This window comes from Convolutriloba macropyga, chromosome 5 (assembly GCF_964194025.1).
Source record: "Convolutriloba macropyga chromosome 5, txConMacr16.3, whole genome shotgun sequence".
NCBI lineage: Eukaryota > Metazoa > Xenacoelomorpha > Acoela > Convolutidae > Convolutriloba > Convolutriloba macropyga.
In genome coordinates this window covers 65,443,732-65,462,946 of record NC_134472.1, presented here as the reverse complement: position 1 = coordinate 65,462,946, position 19,215 = coordinate 65,443,732, and the positions used below count along the sequence as shown (strand labels likewise).

The window sequence follows — 19,215 nt, the reverse complement described above, 5'->3', positions numbered from 1 at the left end:
TATAGCCGGAAGAATTCCGGAACGACTTGAAGTCGAAAATTCACCACCCTAACTAATTATATAAATAATTTTTGAACAATAACAAGAAAAAATATACTTAGGAGTTGGACCTCTAGAAGAGCTCTAAATTAAATATTGCATACAAAAATTGCACTGTAGTGAGAAGCACGAAATCAGAAAATGAAAAAAATTCGAAAACAGACAAAAATTAGATAAAATTTGTTCAAACTTACCCAATTATCTTTAACAAAAACACCACAAAATAAATCCATTTAAATGGGGGTCAACCAAAACAGCTAGAACAACTAATTTAAACCACAGAACTCCCAAAGTGCTACATGAAATTGATTAAGAACATAAACTGCTAAAAAGGAGACTAAGACTACAAAACTGTGAACATAACCAACTATTGTCGGGATACGCTCTCAAACGTCTGTCGAGCTGGCGGGTGGGGGCGGAAAACGGAGCATTCCAGATGGTTGAAACAATCTGCAGGTGGTGGGGATTTAGGGGTGGACGGCTGATGTGGGGAGGGGCCAAGAAGTGGGGGAAAAAGCTCTAAGAACAGCCCTTCACATCATGAATTTATGTCTCCAAAACAGTTTCGGTGAACCACATACTTAACAAGCCTATAGGCTCTAGAAGAGACCTACTGCCCTCTGGGCCTTACCTGTTTATTTCGTTTTCGAGGACGAAAAGTCAAAAGGGAAAAATTAAACAAGCAAAAAACTGCATTAAAAGACCATCGGTCTAATATAATCGCAAAAAACTGTTTGAGAGCAATAAAATTAGGTGAAAACAACCTAAAATTTTATTATTTGCTTTAGGTGGCCAAACATGCGTCCAAAAGCACTACTACTAATTTATATAAACGAGACAAACCCCGTTATTTAAAAAACTGGAGTTCAAACTAAAAACTGCATTGAAAATGCCGATCTGAAAAAACTTGCCTGCTAATTTTTGAACGCCTACTACAGTTCTGGCAGTCTCATCTCTGCTCTTCAGGTTTCTTCAGCAATTTGAGAAAAACACTTTGACCAAAACATCAAAACGACTCAAAAACGTCGGAAATTCACAAATCAAACCGTAATTGCAGTCCAAACGATCACTTTTTGTCTGATTACATTTAAACTATACCTGACATATTTGTGAAAATGTACACCGCTGTTATAACGAGACAGATTAGAGCATTGATATAAATGTATCAAGGTAAAAATAAGAACAAGTACGCAATCATCCAGAAACAATACGAAAAAAGTCGCACAAATTAGAAACGCTAGATATACCAGACTGAAAATGACAGATCTTGATACCGTAAATTTGACATTAAAAATGGCTAAAATTATCAGAATGGACAAACTCTGCTAGGCTCAAAAACCTGGTATGGCTAAATATTGTCCTGTGATAACTCATAAGGGTCCCTAAAACTTGAAAATCATTAACTAACTTTGACCCAAAAGTCACATTGTGCAAGCATAAGGCAGAAAAAATTCTTGAAAGCTAAACTGAATTATTAAAAACCAAGTAAAACAAAATACAGGACTGAATAAAACAAAATACTTATCCTTCTGGCGTTGCAGCATTTCAGAAAAAAAATTAAGAAAGCCTACTCTCTTATTGGAGATATCATAAACAAAATGAGTCCAAACTATTGCAAAATTAAAATTGATCATGAAAAGACAGACAAGAAAACAGACAAAATCCAAAGAAACTGTTTGTTAGAAAATCCTAGATTCCAGAATAATTGCAGAAAACAATAATCCGTCTAAACTCAGCGCTGCATTATATTAAATTAAATCAATTGGAAACCAAAAAACTGACAAAAAAAAACGAAAAGGTTAAACTATCATTTTTTTACCAATTGGTACGAGAAGAGGAAATAAGAATTAAGGTCTTAGGAGAAAGCTAGAATGATACATGCTAGAATATGAAGACTAAGGACACAGAAGCAAAAAAAAACTATTTTCTAAATTTTGGAAGTTGAAAGCTGATTGAAAAAATGAAGTAGAAACACGGACTTGTCAATATTTATGATGCCAGGGTTGGCAAAATTACATACCTATCCTCCAGTCTCGATGAAAATTAAAAAATACTTCAAAGATTCGAAACGTTGAAAAATTTTGGAGAACAATTGTTAAAATAAGATTAGATCTTTAAAATTGCAGTTCGGAAACAAATTTCCACTGACTGAATATCAGAGACTTAACGCTTCAAAAAATTCGTTTATTAATAACACGTTTAAAATCCATGACGGTGCACAAAATGACATTTTCCAGCAATTAAAACCAAAACAAAAATTTAGAAAATTTGGACAAAAACTGCAAAAAAGGGTTAGCATCTATAATTATTAGAGAGCAAGATTAACTCACTTCAAAAAGAGGCGCTCAATGCTCAAAAAATCGCGCTAAATTACCGTATCTACTGATTTTTTGACAATAAAAATCTATGCAAATACTCAAAAATAAATAACATGAAACAATGCCAAAAACTAACAAACAAATTGAGAAACTTATGTCCATTTTTCACTTGAAACACAATAGTAGGCTCTCAAAAACACTGCAGAACAGAGGAATGGATTCCAAACGACTCATAAAATTACACCTCAGCAGTTTCGGTGCAGCTCTAAGACCAATGATTGGAGACTTAATACCATCAGATCGCATAAAAAGACCAAATAATTGCTACAAATTTAATCTGAGAGCAATTAAAGGATGGGGGAAATTGGGGTATAAATGCACACCCACACATCAATTCAGTGCAATGTGAATTTCTCATAGCAGTAGTACTCGAAGTGGCGTAGACTGAACTCTCCTATTGAAGTTTATCGATTCCTTTTTTTTGTTCTCAATATCGACGAGCAAAGAGATTTTTGAAAAAGAGACAGCCCTGATGCAATTCAAATTCATTGAATTGTAAAAAAAGTACACTAAAAAGTATCCGCTACAAAAGCAAGACCTGGCATCACAAAATAATGCGTTGCGCAAAAATTAAACTGAATGCAATATTAAACAAACCTCTTCATAACACCAGCTGGGCGAGTATTCTGTAATGTATGTCAGCTCATCTAGACTCCCCGACTGAGAAGTGAACAAATTCTGCTGGTTTATCTGATCATGTTGAACAGCATTCCCTGAGCTTAGCTGAGTCATTTGCTCGTTGAATCCAGCCATAGCCGACAAATCGGGCAAGTCAACTACCGAATACACCTCTTTTACCTGTAGCTCCTCGTTTGACATAACTTGTGTCTCTATATGGACTGACTGAACCTCTGGTCCACCTGAGTTCTGGAACGAATTCATGTGTTGGTGTTCAGAGATCTGATTTGGGAATTCAACCAAATTATCAGAGACTTGTGCAACCATTTCCGACTGTTGAGCTACTTGTTCAGTCACTACAGCTGAAGCCTGCTGGTGATTTTCCTGAGCTGCAACATTCAATTCGTAATATGCATTCGACTCCATTCGCAGAGATGCTGATGAACTGCTAGAAATGGTTCCGATCGAAGAAATTTGACCATGAGACGAGAAACTGTTGCAATGGAACGTTTTAACTTCATAATTTGGGTTCACCAAACCGGACGATAACTGGCAATCGCGCTGCGCTGGTGTATAATTGGCAATTCCTTGATAACTTCCAAGCATTGGGTTTGAGGGTTTATTGGAATTCTGGTTATAACACAAGTTGGGCGAAAACTCAGTGGTCTCGGAGAACCCAAGATCCGATGCCTCGCTACGCGATCTTGCATAATTGTTATTTGATGTCTCGAAAGCATTCTCAGCAAAAGGAGACGCATAAGAGGTATAAACAACAGGATGGCTGGCGTCAATGGCTTCAGTTCTTGGATAGTTGATGCCGGCATCAACTGTCAAGGACTGCAAATTAACATCTGCTGAGGAGTTTTCAAAAGACCTGAGAGGCAATTCTGAGCTGAGAACGTGGGAATTGACAGAATGAAAGTTTCCTTGATGAGCAAAACAAGGAGATGTTTCAACGGCAACACTCAATGGCGAGAAACCTGAGTTAGGAGTGGAAGCGGCAAAGCCATGTGGCATAGTAGGAGGAGGACTCTTATCGAACATTGCATCGTCCCTTTCCGGAGTAGTTGGAACCGTTTGAGTTGCAATTTCACACTTGTCCGTCTCAGGACCACAAGTTGACAATTTAGACTCATGACTTGCTACTAAAACGGACGAAGGCACTGGACTTTCAGGAGCTGTTGCAACACTTGGCGATTTGGACGATGCCGGAGTTTGGACAGACTGCACGCTTAATACACAAGTACTTCCGCCAGACGAGGAAACGTCTGCGGTCTTGGACTGGACAAGAGCCAATACAGGTTGGATATGTTGTATGTTTAATACCACTGGTAAAGTTTGTTGGGGTTGAATCTTGGCAATATTCGCAGTTCCTGCAGATGAGGTTGTAGTGTTTGCACAAATCGGTCGGTATTTTGTCTTGCTGTTGCTACTGGTGCTTTCAAGTGGCAAAATTAGGCTGCTTTGAGCAGAGAAATTTCTCACAGAACGACTCCGCTGATAGCCTGTTGAAAACCAAAGTTGTCAAAAAAACTGATCAAAAGATTAATCTTGAATTAAAATTAATTTTTTTCTGTTGAAATAACTCAATTAACTCCTTTGTTAGACATCTCTTTATGGAATCTTAGTCAATCGCGAAGTTCTCGTCAGTTCAAATGTTGAACAGATCAATGTGTCATTTGGACTTACTTGAAATTGTAACCCATACAATCGAGTTTTCAATGTTGCACTATGATCCCTGTGACCAGCCTGATCTTGTAGTTTGGTAAAACTTAAAAACGTTAGAATCACCTCAAAGCTTTTTGAACATTTAATTGCGTACGGAGCATGATACTCAAAACCTACTTCTTATCTTAGAACTGAAATGAAATAGAGTCAATAGTTCATAACTATTCATCGCATAAATTTTCCTGAGATCTCAGCAAGTAAGAAATAAACAGCTCTTACCAGATGTCAGGCCTGCTTTTGGAGTTGGATTTGAATCGACGAAAGAGTTCCGCTTCCTAGAGTCCTCCAGAATGCTTTCAACTAACTGCTCTACACTTCTGATTCCAAGAGGTAGCTTTCCCTGTTCATCATGGCAGTTCTTAACTAAACACCAGTTCCAATTACTCAACACAAAAAAATTGATGAGTATTGGAGGTATTCAATTTTAAATGTTCGTAGAAGAACGGTGAAGGCAAAAATGGTGACAACCTCTTAAGACCAACAGAATAATGAAACCAACAGGAAGGCTCGTCTGTACGTGGCACGGAAAGTGCCAACACCGTCAAAAAGGCACAAAACAGAAGAAATCAAATTCACTGCTAAGTTAGTGCAATAATGTGAAACCATTATTAGCATGTTTGGCGTACTTAGCATGTTAAAATGTTTGGCGTACTTTTTAAAAATTAAAGTTCCTCCTAACAAAAATAACTTCCGGAGATCGTCAATATAAATGGATAAAAAACAATATAACCACAAATTTGAATCTCACTGTCTTCAGCCAACTGCATTCAACCTTTCAAGATTTTAATAAAACTCCTTTTCGTTCCCAAAAGCTCTCGATTGATCACCAAGCTTCATGTGGAAATAGTACATCTTGGAAAAACATCATATGGTTCAAAGGTTGACTTTTTATTCTTCAAGCAATAGTATTTCTACTTAACTGTTTAGGTTCATAATAGGCATAGTTCTCTTCGTTAACCGAAGTAATTCGAAAAACGATCCATTATTTCTATAACTTTTGCTCATCTTGATATGGATTTTCAATCTTCATTTCAATTGACAGCCAATCGAGAACGAAAAAAATGTTACTCACTGGCTGATTTAGATCAATTACAAAACGTAAGTTGGTAGTGATTAGGTTTGGCTCACCAACGGCACAATTATTAGAGAATTTAGAGTCCAAAAATCCTATTTACGCACACTATTAAAACAAACCTATTAGTATCCTTCTTGCTCATTTGACGAAAACATTTCTTACCAACCAACAAACGCATGTATTACACTCAATCTCCAATCTTGAATAAAGCAAAAGCGTAATTAAGTCAAAACGCTAGAGTTCCAAGTATTTAAAAGTTATTTTCAGCGAAAATAAATTAAATATTATTAACTAGTCGTCACATCGACTTAAATTCGAGCTCCCTTCATAGCAACCAATTACCGAACAGCATCGATATTCGTTTTTGCAAAAAAAAATTCAATTGAAGTTGCTTTGCCATGGTTCAAACAATTTAAACAAGGCTTACATTCCCAAGCTAGATTTATAAGTCAGCTTGAAATTCAATTTATCGAATGGAGTTTGACATGTATGACCACGAACTTTATCATATGATTGTCTGTCAAATAAAGAGATGCCAATAAAACAAAAAATTAGTCATTCACACAAATGCAGCCGATGAGTAGTAGATGTTGCCGAATCAACATCAATATTCGCACATGGTCAAATGCTGGTAAGAAATTAAGCAAAACTTCGAAATAAGTAATAGGACAGGTTCCTGAAAACAATCCGAAAAAATAATTAAGCTAACGAACTAAGTACGAGAGTTTTGCAGCAACAGTCTTTATTAGTCACTAAAACATACGAACTCTATATTAGAAAGCAACAGAGAGTTTTCGAACAAATAAAATTCATTTCTCAAAACTATGAGCAATAAAAACTCTAAAACAGATAAAAAACAGACACTGCCTGTCTTCAGAACTCATCAATTAACTTGGTTGAAAACATGTCAGTAACAAAGTTATTAAAGGGACAAAAAATCATATAAAAAGAAAACCGAACTTCTCCCTGGAAAGAATGGTTTTAAAAATCCATAAAACACAAAAAAATGTTTCTCAAATCAAAAGCATATGATCTTGATGTCAAAAATAGGCTAAAAATTAAACCAAAAAATAGGTTTAATTATTCCAGTGCGAAAGCCAATTAAATCTCTATCAGTGACAGTAGTTGACATAACAACAGTAAATACGGCTGAATATCAAGAATCAGTTTTTTCTTCAAAAAAATTGGTCAAAGTAAAAAAAACAATACGTTTTCAACTGAAATCCCTAAATCGGTCTACTTACGCCTCAAAGGAAAGCCGATGAGACCAGTCATTAATGAGAATCAAAAAACAGCTTGAATAACAGCGGAAAACAAAAAAAGAATAGGTAAAAACAAAAATCTAGTAAAAGCCTATAAAAACAAATGGCTCATGAAAACAAAAAGACTATGAAAACCAACAGCTAAGTAGCAATCAATTCAATAGACTTACTTATGTATAATAAGACAACTCAAAAATCTCACGTTTAGGCGACAAGGAAATATGAAACGAGAAAAAAATGTCAGAAACCCTTTTTATTTTAAATGAAAGCAAAGAGTGAAAGTCATGAAAACCAATTGCTAAATGTTGAAAACCCTTGAAAAGACACCTGTGCCACTTGGACAACAAGGACAGTCATTTAATCTTTCTGTTAGTAAGAATAGCTGAGAAGTCAGGAAAAAGAGATACCATCAAAGGCCAAACATTTACTTTCGAAAAAAAATAAATTTTAGGTCAAAAACAGTATAAATGAAAAAGCCGAATATATTTAACAGTAAAAGACAAGACAACAAAAATGAGAGCAGATACCAACAACAATGAAATTTGAACCAAACTAAAAAAAGACAATTTGGGGACCAACTGAAAAAAAATTAGAGTTCACCTACGCTTCAATTGAAAGCCGACGGTACCTTACATCAATGGAACTATCTTACAAGATAATTAAGCACAGCGGCAGAAAAATGGCAAAATCAAAACTACACAAAAATTTTTCAAAAACACTTAAAGCGAGCGGTGCAGAACTATTGCATGATACGAAGAGCTAAAATTATGCACCATCAAAACACGTAGGACCATTGGTAGCATCAGTAAAATAACTAAAGATGAATAACAGTGCAAACAGAGTTCATGCAGCTACACGCCAAAAGTAATCTAGCATTCTATATCATTGAAGCTTAAATTCAATTTTTGACCAAATTTTACTCCAACTTCCAACCAAACTTCGACAACAATAATTACCCTGATCCAAAACGCTAGTGCTGTTGCTTACCTGTGAAACTCGGATCATACACAATATTAATTTACACAGAGATCCCAAAGTCAATTAGACGAACGCCATTGGAGTTTCAAGGTAAAAAAATGCCGCAAAATGTAATTTTTTGAGTTTATCTTTTGAGTAATTTATTGAGTTTGCTTTAGACATTAGAAATAGGTTAGATAAATTATGATTTTATGACAACTTTTGTTGTGGAACTTGGAAGCAGTTTGTCAGCTTTATCTGGCAAATTACCACTACATGTCTGAATTCAACAAATAAGCAAGAGCACTAGCGGAGGGAATCAATGTCAACACTGTTGACGATGTTCTGTTACAAGGTTGTGTCAAAAATTGAAAATTTTCTTTAAAAACTACGTGGCGCAAAATTACATTGGACATTTAGTATATATTGAGCAAAATGCAGGCCTTTGAACTACTTGCTTTTTTGCTTCATGCACTACTCAGATTGACTAAAGCCGCAGCTCAATTTTGACTTCTCATTGACATCAAATCTGTGAAACGATTCGCTCTTTCTGTTGCTTTGCAGCAAATAACAACTTCAGAAGGGATTCAGAAAAAAAACGAAAACGCTTTTAAAAAAGGGATTTTGAAGATGCATTTTACAGGTTTCAAAATGACATCCTTATCTTTCTCAGATGCGTGAAAAAAATAAAGATTTTGGCTGGAGAAAAAAGTCGACCTGCAATAAAGTTCCTTAGTTTATTTAGAAATATTGCAGCAACAAGCAAGTCAGAGAGTTGCATTTGTGAACAAATCAAAATGATTTGGAGGTCAGGCCAAATACCTACGCTTTGTTTAATTTTAATACAATGAAAAATGTTGTAAAAAAGAAAATCTTTCATTCACTTAATATGATAAAGTACACTTACCTGAACTTTCAAATGCTTTATTTTTATTTTAATAGTCCGCAATATTTTGGCAAATATGATAGAAAAAATAGAAAAACACAGAATTGAATGTAATTAAAATGAGTAATTAAGTAAAGTTAAGGCGAGTTAGCACATAAAATTCCAACCGATCAAATGGAAAACAAAAAGTCCATCTAAAAAATGCTTAATCCCAGCTGCATATTCTCATGCAAAATTTTATATTCTGTCTTTCGAATATTCTTCCTAAAAAGGACATCTTTTTTCTTGCCAAGAAAACAAAGAACAAATTTGACAGCTGTAGTTCGTTCTTTGGTTTCCGTTCAATTTTTTTTGACATTTAGGCCTTGCTTAATCAACGTTTGCATGGCGATTCAAAAACAAAGTCGAGATTTCGTGAGAAACATCACTTTTCTTTGATTGTTGCAACAAATAAAAAGCAAAAACGTAGTCAACCGTGGCGAATGTTTTTTTTACTTTAATTGAACCCACTTAAACACTTAAAGAGAAAATACTTTGATTGAGCCTAATGCAATCGCATGCTAAATTCGAAGTCTGTAATCACCTGAAATTTGTAATAAATTGGAATCATCCAAGAATTTTTTAAATTTAGAGGCGGCCAAAAAACTTATTTTAGACAGAATAGCTTGAAGTTTAATGATGTCTGGCTGGCTTTGATGTAATGATGGATGAACAGGTTTCAAAATAATTCTTGGTTCGAAAGAACAGAAAGCAATGCAGAAACAGGTCATCTGAAGATTTTACTCGACCAATTGTCTTTCCGGGAATTGTATCTAACTCGTGAAACTTATTTCAAACTACTAGCAAAAAATACGAAACATACCCGGCAGATTGCCGGAAAACAGCCGCTGTTGATTCCCACAACCAAGAATGGGATTGAAAGAAGAGAAAATTAGCAGAAAAATTATTTTTGTACAAACAATTTTAAAGTGCGAACTAATTTGGTCATTTTGGAGCTTAACGTACTCCTGTTTCCCAGTGATACCACACAGGGGCTAGTATTAATAACAGTAAGCATTAGAGATGGTAACTAAGAGCAAAGTTCGAGTAACGGGCATCTAAATTTGGGCTTTATGGGTTCATTCCGTTTCTATTTCTGATTTCGTTTTTTGATACTGACTCTGTCCATTTTGTTTGAATTGCTTTGCTCAGCAACTGCTGTCTAAAAACACTTTTAGCAGAATGAGAGAAGAGTACTAGCCTAGAGAAGTCTAAAAGATTTCACGCAAAATGTTGAATTTTTATTCGACGAAGTAAAAAACATAGCAGGAAAAGTACTGATGTACAATTCAAAGAATCTTAAATGACTAAACCCAAAACTTTACCTTAAAAGGACTATGAGTGAATTGGGAAAACCATTTCTAAAAAAACCAGATACAAAAAAAACACAAAAAAAACATAACCGACTAACGTCGGGCGAATTGCTCTCAAACAAACGGCGAGCGGTTGGCTTCGACAGTAGCTAGCCAAGTTTTGGTGAGGCTAGCTTTAGCTTGATCCGACTCGGCAACTTTTAGTTTTCTAGCCTTGTTAGTAAAAAAATCGAAAAACTGATTTTAAAAATATGAAAAAAAAATTGCAAAATTTAAAAGAAAAGCTTCCAGTAAAAATGTTCCATTTTATTTTTTGTCTCTGGAGTTCTGTCAAGTAACCCATCTGCAAGACTTGAAAAACCTCGCTGGCTAGTTATGATCGTTAAACTTAGAAAAGGACAAAATTCAAAAATTTTGAAAACCATAGCAATATTTAACAAAATCTTGCTAAAACTCAAACTAATAAAATCTTCAAAACCAATTTATTGTCTCAAGAGAATATCCAGTATTCCTATTTCAAGCTTTAAATAGTTTCACTGGCTAATCCATAAACTTGGAACATGATAATAATTTTCTGAAAACTTGAAAAAAAAATTATCAAAAAATTGCTAAAGCTGGAGTCATTAAAACACTGATAACCATTTTATCAACTCAAGAAACTATGCAAAAGCTTATCATCAAACTTTGACCCTGGAGAAGGTCCCTAGGACCCTGGTGCCGGAAACTGATAAAAAAAATTCAAAAAGATTTTTAAAAATAGCATTTTTTTTTAAAATTGCTAATATGAAAATCTTGATTAACATTCCGTTACATCTAGAAGCTATACAGTAATCTATACTCAAAACTTAGAGTAGGCTATGTGGCTCTTGAAGTTGAAGAATGCTGAAGACAAAAAAAATCAGAAAACTTGAGAAAAACTGCAAGTTGCATAAAAAACTGCTAAATTTGAGATAATAAAAGTTGAGAACTAATCCGTGGCCAAAAACATTTCCCAGTAACTTATTATCAAATCCTAACGCAAATATTCTGTTTGTCTGAGAAACCTGAATAATGACAAGAAAAGGTCAAAAAATTGAAAAAATGCAAGTTTTTTTTTTAAAAAAAATGCTTAAATTCATGGTGTTGAAATCTTGAAAAACATTCCATAACATTCAAAAACTATACAGTAACCTAATGTCAAACCCTAGAAGAGGGGGGTCAACAGTGGGGTGTCTTCAACCACTAAGAACTGCCCTTCACACCATAAGTATAAGTCTCCAAAAGTTTGAAACAGAGCTGAAAGGCTCTAAGAGCACTCACTTAATGCCCGCTGGGCGCACGCTACCAGTTTATCCCGTTGTTGAGGACGAAAAGTCAAAAGCGTCAGACGAAAAATCGGTCAAGCGGAAAATCGCATAAAAAAGACCGACAGGACTAATATAATTGCTACAAACTTCGTTTGAGAGCAATTAAACAGAAAATCAATGTCAAAATGGAAATCTGGTTCAAACAAAAAACTAGACTTAGAATGAACAAGGAATGGATTGGGAAAACCATTTTAAAAAATCCGATCCAAAAAATTAGAAACAGTAAAAAGTGAAATTGGCGCATGTGAACAAAAAAACGACTACCAAGAAAGCGAATTTTTGTTCAAACACCGTATTTTCACTCTACTATAAAAAATAGAGCAAAAAAATTTCACTATTAAAAAACATCAGTACTATTCCTATAACAAAGTTCAAGTTTTTTCAGTTGGTTAAGTGTTTTGCCAGAAGTAAGACAAAAGTTACGGCAACCACACGTTTCAGCAGGATCACATAATTAGTGACTCCACTAATCATATGTAATGATTCTTTTCATTTCAAATTGCTAAGAAAGGCTTACGTCCAAAGTTATTGAGATGTGTTGAATTTGCAATTATTTTGTCGCCAATACAAAATCTCAATTCCTGGTATCGCAATTCTGTTTACAAGAAATGATGTATTCCGAATTAGCTCATCAATCGCACTTCAGGCAGAAGTACAAAATAACGAAAGGGAGAAATTCGTTCATATTTCTCACTTAATGTGACCTTCTTACACATTGGGATCAGTTCCCCTTGCAGCTCCTGCTTGTTCCAGTCCCTTCCGGGTGGCCAGAAAAGTGGTACAGTAGTCAGAGGAGCCACACTGTCCAGCATAGCCAGAGGAGATATCTCCTGCAGCTCATTCAAGTAGTGCACCAAGACCACGTCCGGGTTCACAAACAGACAGTAGGACCTGAAAAACAACCAGCACCCAAGATACACATTTTACTCCCGGTGATTGAGTGTAAAAGTCCAATCTAATGATTGATTACTTTAGTTGGAAATCGATTACAGAGCGCAAAAAATTGAACATAAGCTCAAATCTCAATCAAAAGCTCATTCAGATTTTTTCAGCATTTTTGAACATCTCTCAATTATATACTTAGACAGTCAGTATTTACGCTAGCGCCGTAGTGAGTCAGATTTAGGAGGCAGTTTTAGTGTGGGAGTATTGTTTCAGTTTTAATTAATTTGAGTTCCTACAGAACCATGATTTAGACAGCTGGTAAATTGTAACCGTTTTTTTAAGAACTTGGACCTAGTAAACACTCAAAATTGAAAAAGACCAACGGCAATATTTAGAATCTGTAAAGCTGTAAGCTGAGCTATAGTATTTAGCTCGTTTTGTCATTTGAGGTTATCAACCTGAAAGGCTAAGTCAGATCCTAACCGCTATAACTACGCAAAAATTGTGGCGGTGCCATCGTAGAAGGCACCGCGATTCGTTTTTTGCTGTCAAAATTTGATTTTTCTAAATTCTAAAGATAGTTTTTAACAATGTTTCTTCAATTCGAGTCTTTTTTATATAAAGAACTTATTTTTCTCTTCTTTTTTTCAAAGTTGGCGAAGTCTGGATGTTCGCTTGTGCATGCAAAAATATGCCATAGAAGAGGGCATCCAGTAGTGAATTGTTCAAAGTTACCTTTTAAGTTCTGTGTTACGTTTTTGAATCATTGTTAAGAAATGAAAAAGAAAAAAAAATTTGAAAAATGTTAATAAGTTTATCATCTATGTTGTATACATCTGGGCACGCTGTGAAGTAGGTCAAACGACCTCGTTGCGTGTCCTTTCCTTGCTTGAAGATAAATAATACTATGCTGATCGTTCTGCTGTACTTTGCTATTCTATTGTAAACTTCGTTGTTTTTTTTTCTACTAAATCTATGCTGTTCTGTATTTATACTATACAAGCAAGGATAAATTAACTCTCTCTCTCTCTCTCTCTCTCTCTCTCATGCGTGATCTTTCTGCCCCCACACGGTAAACATCATTTGTAATCTAATAACGCATTCGCACCATTTTTTCGCATTTTTGTACTTGCAGTTTCGAATATACCTAAAACCTGATAAAATTCCACACAATAACAAATTTTAATGACAAAAAGAACAAAGATGTTCAAAACTGAGATATACATAATAATGTGAAGTCCAAACCTGCACATTTGCCAAATGCAAACTAAAATTTTTTTTATCTCATCGAGCAATTTTAAGCTCGTTTAGCGCAAAGTTTATGCATTTATCATCGTTAAAAAGTACAAGATAGACATTTCACTCTGAATGCAAAAGGGTATGAACCAATTTCCTTAACAATTTTTGTCTCAAAAAATCCTGACACTGGAGTTCAATTAAGTTCAAAATCAACACTTATGCAAAGCTCATGGCGTACTCCAACACAAGAAGCATCTGAAAGCACAACATAATTAGCAACGAAATATTTTGAGGCAAAAGACCCTCAAAAAAACGTTCAAAAAACATAACCGACTAACGTCGGGAGCAATTAAAAATAAAAAGCTGCAAAGTTGGAAATAATAAGCTGCAAAGTCACAATAAAGAACAGCTGCCGACTTCATTTTTACTGAAAACTGCAACAGATCTGTTTATTGAGAGAAAAAGGGGAAATTTAAGGGCTCAGTAGAGGATTAGAAACCTAAAAAAACAAACAATCAAACAAGATCTTGGCACAGACCTAGCTAGACTAACTCACACCTGGAAAACTAGCTAATGAAAACAGGATCAATTTGGCATCTCCTAGTGCTATGCCAGCATGCCATTGCTAGCTTTTGGTATGTTCCTCTAGACTTGTCAAGGTTTTTAATAACATTTTAATAACTGCAATTACAGTAAATAATTTGCTTAGTATTTCCGAGCGACCAAGTTACATGGTAAGTTATTTCAATGAAATATAGAGTCCACCGGATAGTGGCAGTAACGACTGAATTTACGAAATTTTAGTGCATGCAATATTTTCCTATCACCCCAGACAAAAGGTAAAAGCATGGTAAAACGAAAAGAGATTTAGCACAGCTTGAATGCTATTATGGTGATATGCCCTCGCAAACAAGAAATCAATAGCTAATTACAAATTAAAAAGTGTAATGATAAATATGGAGAAAAATGAGCAGCGAGGCCTTTACTTGAGAGACTAATCTAGACAAAAACTGAAAAATCTACAAACTAATCTACAGACAAGATGCATAATTTTTTCCGTGTAATATAATATTTCCAAGAAAATATTTTAATAAATTAGCCAATTAGAAGCAAACACAGCTGCATATGATCCCACATTGAATGAAAATTATTAAGATTATTTTATTGTGCTCATACGTAAACCATTACCAACTGAAAAAAAATTAGGGGTGGTATGTGCCGCATGTTCCTTCGTACAAACTATTACACACACATGTATTTTCACTAAATGGGCTTGGAACGATCCGTAATAATGTCCAAAACTGTCCAAAGAAGATCTGTTTTGATGCAGAAAAACGCAGACTTCCAGAAATCGGATAACAAATTTCAAGTATCATAGCGTATATGTACTGTAAAATTCTCGAAAATATATTGTCGGTGAACGTAAAACTTGTTTCGAATAAAAAAATTCTATTTTTTTCGACGTTAGATCTTGATAATTGCGGTTAAGTTCGAGAGATCATTGCTCAATTTAACTTCTCTGAAACTTGCGGAAACCGTTTGAAAACAGACAACTGGTTGAACAAAATTGTACAAATTTGGTATCTGCGTAGTGATTGCACGGTGTTTAGACTTGGCCGGTAGCTAGCAACCGCGCATGAGGGGAAACCTTGTTAATTAAATCTGACTGTTTTTCAGTCCTCAGCAGTTAACCAGTCGATGAAATGGTGGCGTCAACAGTCTGATGCTGCTTTTGCTCTTGTCCGAAAACTTCAAACTGAAGTTCAAGTAATGAATAGAGAAGGCATTCGGGTCATTTGATAGTGATTTTGAAGTTCCAGTGATGAATCACCCTCAATAAATAGAAGTTTAAAATTGATGCCTTTTGGCAAATCTTAATAAATTTTCATTATTCACTGTTATTATTAGATTACTCGAATCAATTCATTATTTCAACCTGAGTTTCCAGCCGATCCAAAGCAAAGTGGAGACAACGTAGCACAACACTAAGAAATTGACGAATCAACAACCATACTTGACCCCTTTGTTAGAAGTTTGGCATCAAGTCGGTTCCCAGCTTTCTCAAAATTCTACATATAATAATAAAAACCAAAATATCACAAATTTAAGACGAGAGGAACTGACATGGTACAAGAATCAAGACCTCGTGGGGAAAATAATTACAAAAAGTCGCGTATAAACAATTAAAACACAATGGAATAGCGACGAGCGAATTGCTCTCAAACGACATGATAAAGGGGGGAGGGTTCAAACAATTAGAACCACCCTTCATCTCATGAACTTATGTCTACTAAACTGCTTCGGTGAATCGCATAAACATAAGGCTCTAAGAGAACTTCACGCCCTCCGGCCAATACCTGTTTATCCAGTTTTGTAGGACAATAAGTCAAAAGGGTGAGACGATAAATCCATCAAAAAAAAATTGCTTAAAAAAGACCGCGGCAATAAAATAATTACTACAAACTTTGTTTGCCAGCAAAAAGAGTCGGACTTTTCAATTTGAATAAACTTCATTTCGAAGGAGTTCAGCAATGTAGAAACAAACCCATTTTGCGATAAAAGGACGGATCTTTTCCAATTTTTGCCCCTCCCCCAATACGTTATGCTCCCCCAATTACAGAGCACGTGTCATTACATGGTAAATCATTAGGTTAAAATATGGCACGCGCGTCTTGGGGTGCGAATAATATGCAATCGCAAAGCTGGGGGCGAGGGGTTATTGTCAGTTCAAGGCAGTATGTCTTCATCAATACGAACTGGTGTAAAATTTAACGTTTTCATTGTTGTGAAAAAGTGGGAAAATTGAGGGATTAGCAGAGGATTAGGAATCTAAAAAACAGACAAGATTTTGGCAGGCGCCTAGCTAGACTAACTCATACATGTCAAATTAGCCAAAAAACAGGATAAATTTGGCATCTCCTAGTGCTATATTAGCATGCCACTGCTAGCTCCGGGTATGTTTCTCTAGGCTTGTGAAGGTGTTTAACTACAGCAATTGCAGTAAATAATTTGCTCAGTATTTCCGAGCAATTTACATGGTAAGTTATTTCTAGGAAATATAGAGTCCACCGGGTAGTTGAGCAGTGGTAGTAACTGAATTAACGAAATTTTACCCTAGCAAACGAGACATCAATAGATAATTACAAAACAAGAAAAAGATAAATGTGGAGAACAATGTGCAGAGAGACCTTTACTTGAGAGAAAATCTAGAAAACGGAAAAATTTAGAGACGAATCTACAGACTAGTTGCATAAATTTCTCCGTGTATTCCAAGAAAATAATTAAAAATTAGTCAATTGGAAACAAACACAGCTGCATATGATCCCATCTTGAATGACAATTATTAAGATTATTTTATTGAGCTCACAAGTAAAACCATTACCTACTGAAAACAAATATTAGGCGTGGTATGTGCCCCATGATCCTTCGTCAAAACTATAACACACACATGTATTTTCACTAAATGGGCTCGGAACGATCCCTAATAATGTCCAAAACTGTCTAAAGAAGATCTGTTTTGATGCAGAAAAACGTAATTTCCAGAAACCGGATAACAAATTTCAAGTTATCATACCGTATAATCTAAATTCTCAAAAATATATTGTCGGTGAACGTAAAACTTGTTTCGAATAAAAATAGATCTTGATAATTGCGGTTAAGTTCGCGAGATCATTGCTCAATATAACTTCTCTGAAACTTGCGGAAACCGTTTGAAAACAGACAACTGGTTGAACAAAATTGTACAAATTTGGTATCTGCGTAGTGATTGCACGGTGTTTAGACTTGGCCGGTAGCTAGCAACCGCGCATGAGGGGAAACCTTGTTAATTAAATCTGACTGTTTTTCAGTCCTCAGCAGTTAACCAGTCGATGAAATGGTGGCGTCAACAGTCTGATGCTGCTTTTGCTCTTGTCCGAAAACTTCAAACTGAAGTTCAAGTAATGAATAGAGAAGGCATTCGGTCATTTGATAGTGATTTTGAAGTTCCAGTGATGAATCACCCTCAATAAATAGAATTTTAAAATTGATGCCTTTTGGCAAATCTTAATAAATTTTCATTATTCACTGTTATTATTAGATTACTCGAATCAATTCATTATTTCAACCTGAGTTTCCAGCCGATCCAAAGCAAAGTGGAGACAACGTAGCACAACACTAAGAAATTGACGAATCAACAACCATACTTGACCCCTTTGTTAGAAGTTTGGCATCAAGTCGGTTCCCAGCTTTCTCAAAATTCTACATATAATAATAAAAACCAAAATATCACAAATTTAAGACGAGAGGAACTGACATGGTACAAGAATCAAGACCTCGTGGGGAAAATAATTACAAAAAGTCGCGTTTAAACAATTAAAACACAATGGAATAGCGAATTGCTCTCAAACGATAAAGGTAGGAGGGTTCAAACTATTAGAACCACCCTTCATATCATGAACTTATGTCTCTTAAACTGCTTCGGAGAATCGCATAAACATAGGGCTCTAAGAGAACTTAACACCCTCCGGCCATTACCTGTTTATCCAGTTTTGTAGGACAATAAGTCAAAAGGGTGAGACGAGATATCCATCAAGCGAAAAAAATTGCTTAAAAAAGACCGCGGCAATAAAATAACTGCTACAAACTTTGTTTGCGAGCAAAAAGAGTCGGACTTTTCAATTTGAGACATAGCTGGCAGATTGCCAGAAAATAGCCGCAAAAGATTCGTAGATCGGCAGTCTAAAAAACAGTAGAAAAGACAGACCAAAAAAATTCGTCTTTTCATTGAAGGCTGATCTGTTATATTTTGATTAAAAATCTGTTTAAGTTATTGCTGCCTCCATTAGCTGATCTCAAATAACCTTCATTTAGAGTGAAACACACCCATTTGACCTTATCTCTTTGAATTAAAGTAAATAAAAGTCAATTTCAAATTGAGGAAGTCATTTTTGAGAGTGAGGTAAGTCAAGTGTGACCAAAAATTTAATCACGCGCATGAACAAAAAACTCGCTCCGCTAAGAGCGATAAAAGACGTCACACATGCAATTCAGTATAAATTGCATGAACGAATGAAAAAAAAGTGGTTGTGACGTCATATGGTCGTAACAAAAATCATAACGACGAAATAAAAAAACCAAGAGAATGCCAATAATAGCCCCAGCTATCGCAGTGCGGCTATTAATAAACTTCATTTCAAAAGAGTTCAGCAATGTAGAAACAAACTCATTTTGCATAAAAAGGACGGATCTTTTCCGTTGTTGCCCCCCTCCCCCCAAGTTATGCTCCCCCAATTACAGAGCACGTGTCATTACATGGTAAATCATTAAGTTAAAATATGGCACGTGCGTCTGGGGGTGCGAATAATATGCAATCACAAAGCTGGGGCAAGGGATTATTGTCATTTCAAGGCAGTATGTCTTCATCATTACGAACTGGTGTAAAATTTAATAGTTTCTTTGTTTTTTGAGAT

The 19,215-nt window shown here is 35.4% G+C and overlaps 1 protein-coding gene across 2 annotated transcripts in view; it reads right to left on the bottom strand.

The window, feature by feature from the left end:
* Positions 1 to 19,215, bottom strand: part of LOC142339550 (calmodulin-binding transcription activator 2-like) — a 67,959-nt gene that overhangs the window by 37,396 nt on the left and 11,348 nt on the right. For both annotated transcript variants that reach the window (XM_075389680.1, XM_075389681.1), the window contains exons 4-6: positions 12,354 to 12,532; positions 4,983 to 5,126; positions 3,015 to 4,540 (exon numbers count right to left, since the gene is read on the bottom strand). In XM_075389680.1, the coding sequence (XP_075245795.1) occupies positions 3,015 to 4,540; positions 4,983 to 5,126; positions 12,354 to 12,532 (1,849 nt within the window). The remainder of the gene's footprint in view (positions 1 to 3,014; positions 4,541 to 4,982; positions 5,127 to 12,353; positions 12,533 to 19,215) is intronic.